We start from the raw sequence: 3,040 nt of genomic DNA, 5'->3' as shown, positions 1-3,040 counted from the left end.
GATTTTAGTTTTCATTTATAATTTAGTCACCTCCATCAAAAATTTTAAACATTTTATTGGATTTAAATTTAAATTAAATATTAAAATTTAGCAACTAAATTTCAATCAAATATAAAATCTTGTTGATATAATTAATCCTAAAATTAAAATTAGAGATTGTTTGAAAAGAGAGTTTATGCAATCAAAATTATCCATAATCTCATGTTATGCATGTAATTCTTTAATTTAGGGAAACAAAAGAAAAAGGTTATATACTCCCGAGAGTGGAAAAGAAGAGAAATTGAGAAAAGATTAGTGAAAGTTTCAGATTACAAAACTCCTTAGATATTTCTTGCCTCTTTCTTTTGACGGCAGAATCATTACTTGCGTAATTACAAACTCGTTCTTTACTTTTTCCGTTTAAGAAAAAAAAAAAAAAAAAAAAAAACACTCTCTGAAACGGCCATCTATAACGAACGTCACAACCGCGTAGACTCGCCACACAGTCAAATCTTTCCGTCTCTTTACCTCGCTCTATAAATACCCCCCTACTCTCTCAATTGCCCCACAGATACCAAATCTCCTCTCTATCACTCATCCTTTCACAAAAACAAACAAACAAACGACAGAAGCAACAGCATCCATTTTCTCTCTAAAATCTTGATCTTCTGATTCTCTCTATGCCAAGAAAAGGGATGAGAACTATTTTCTTTAAGCCAACAACGGCATCATCATCATCATCGTCACCAATGCGATCACCGCAGCGCCATACCTTCTCCGATACATTAATGGATGAGAACATTGAGAATGCGTATTCACTCGTTTCTAAATGGGACTCTGATGACTCCTCAAATTACTGCAACCTCAGTTCACTTTTCACCCAAAACAATCGCCAAGAAGCTACGCAATATCTCAACTCTATCAGAGAACTGCAATCCGCTATGCAGTATTACATCACTGAAAATTCCGCTTCTGAGAAGCTCGTCCGAGCTCAGAATCTCATGCAAATCGCCATGAAACGGCTCGAGAAGGAGTTCTATCGAATCTTGAAGTCCAACCGTGACTATTTAGACGCCGAATCAGTGTCTAGTCACTCTTCAAGAGCCAGCAATGTTTCGGCTGTATCAGAAGATTCTGAAAATGATGATTCAGAAGATGACTCGTCGTCCAGACACGGTGGTGGCTCTATATCTGAAGTAGAGCGAGTTTCTTTGATTGCTATGGCGGATTTGAAAGCCATTGCTGATTGTATGATTGCTTCTGGTTATGGAAAAGAGTGCGTCAGGATTTATAAACTTGTTCGTAAGTCTATTATTGATGAGTCCTTATACCATCTCGGAGTTGAAAGTTTGAACTTCTCGCAAGTTCAGAAGATGGATTGGGAAGTAGTCGAAATTAAAATCAAGACCTGGTTAAACGCTGTTAAATTCGCAGTTAAAACGCTCTTTTACGGTGAGAGAATCCTCTGCGACCATGTTTTCTCTGCTTCTGCTTCAATTACAGAATCTTGTTTTGCTGAGATTACAAGGGAAGGTGCTCTGGCTCTGTTTGCATTCCCGGAAAACGTAGCAAAGTGCAAGAAAACACCTGAGAAAATGTTCAAAACTCTAGACCTCTACGAAGCAATAGCCGACCTCTGGCAGGAGATTGAGTCGATTTTCAACTTTGAATCAACCTCAACCGTCCGAACACAAGCGGTTACTTCCTTAATCAAGCTCGGCGAAGGAGTCCGTACGATGTTATCAGATTTCGAAGCAGCCATTTCAAAAGACAATTCTAAAACGCCTGTACCTGGCGCTGGAGTTCATCCGCTAACTCGTTATGTAATGAATTACATTGCGTTTTTAGCCGATTACAGCGGCGTACTTTCCGATATTGTCGCCGACTGGCCATTAACGTCGCAATCTCCGTTACCAGAATCTTACTTTGGAAGCCCTGAACATGAAGACGGCGCAGCAACGGCGATATCAGTCCGTTTAGCTTGGCTTATACTTGTTTTATTATGTAAACTTGACGGAAAAGCTGAGCTCTATAAAGATGTGGCACAATCTTATTTGTTTCTAGCTAACAATCTCCAGTACGTTGTTAGTAAAGTCCGCACATCAAGCTTGAAGTTCTTAATCGGCGATGATTGGATAAGGAAGCACGAGGCTAAAGTGAGACAGTATGCACAGAATTACGAGCGCATGGGATGGAGCAAAGTCATAGCTTCATTACCGGAGGATTCAACGGCGGCGATGACCGTTAATAGCGTGGCTGAGCGGTTTAAGAGATTTAATCTAGCTTTTGAAGATACGTATAAGAAACAAAGTAGCTGGGTTGTACCGGACGCGAAATTGAGAGACGAGATTAAAGTTTCGGTAGCGAGGAAGATTGTTCCGGTATACCGGGAGTTCTACGAGAAGTTTCGGGTTGTAGTAAGAAGTGTTGGAATTGTCAGATTTGCCCCTGATGATTTGGAAAATTACTTATCGGATTTGTTCTTTGGGAACAACGGTGGCCAAGGAAGTTTTTCGTCAGTTTCTTCTTCTATGTCGTCGTTTTCTATTTCGTCTCCTGGTGGGAAGAGTCACTGAAAGCATATCTAATTATTAATTTTTTGTAAAGAAACAAATATGAATAATAAAAGAAAAGAGGAGGCGTGTAAATTTGGACTGATGCATACATGATAGAGATATATTGTAAAGAAATATTCTTTCGATTTTTGGAGATTTAAAGAAGTATAGTTTTTAATTTGGGAAGATTCGAAAATGTTTGTTGTTTTTTCATGTCTTGGGATTAAAGGATAATTAAAGAACAAGTGAGATGATTTGATAAAATATTAATACGAGTGATAAGATAAGATAATATTAAGATAGATACGTAGAGAAAAGTATAGTCTTATAAAAACGATTGAAAAAGATGAAGAAAGAGAAACACAATTTAGCTTACTCATTCCTGCCGCATTTTCTGACAGGAGGATATGATATGATGATGTGTTCCCTCACGGGGAATTAAGGAATTCCCTGTGCATAATAAAACTACTAGTCCACGTCTTTTCCCTTTCACAATATAGAAGGAC

At 38.3% G+C, this 3,040-nt stretch overlaps 1 protein-coding gene across 1 annotated transcript; it reads left to right on the top strand.

Moving 5' to 3' along the window:
- Positions 1-233: 233 nt before the first annotated feature.
- On the top strand, positions 234-2,720 carry LOC8279973 (exocyst complex component EXO70H1). Its single transcript, XM_002534684.4, has one exon. The coding sequence runs from the start codon at positions 660-662 to the stop codon at positions 2,553-2,555; it is 1,896 nt and encodes a 631-aa protein (XP_002534730.2). The 5' UTR covers positions 234-659; the 3' UTR covers positions 2,556-2,720.
- Positions 2,721-3,040: the final 320 nt, after the last annotated feature.

The sequence above is a fragment of the Ricinus communis genome, chromosome 8 (assembly GCF_019578655.1).
Source record: "Ricinus communis isolate WT05 ecotype wild-type chromosome 8, ASM1957865v1, whole genome shotgun sequence".
NCBI lineage: Eukaryota > Viridiplantae > Streptophyta > Magnoliopsida > Malpighiales > Euphorbiaceae > Ricinus > Ricinus communis.
The sequence above is the reverse complement of the archived record's forward strand: the minus strand, read 5'-3'. Positions and strand labels throughout refer to the sequence as shown.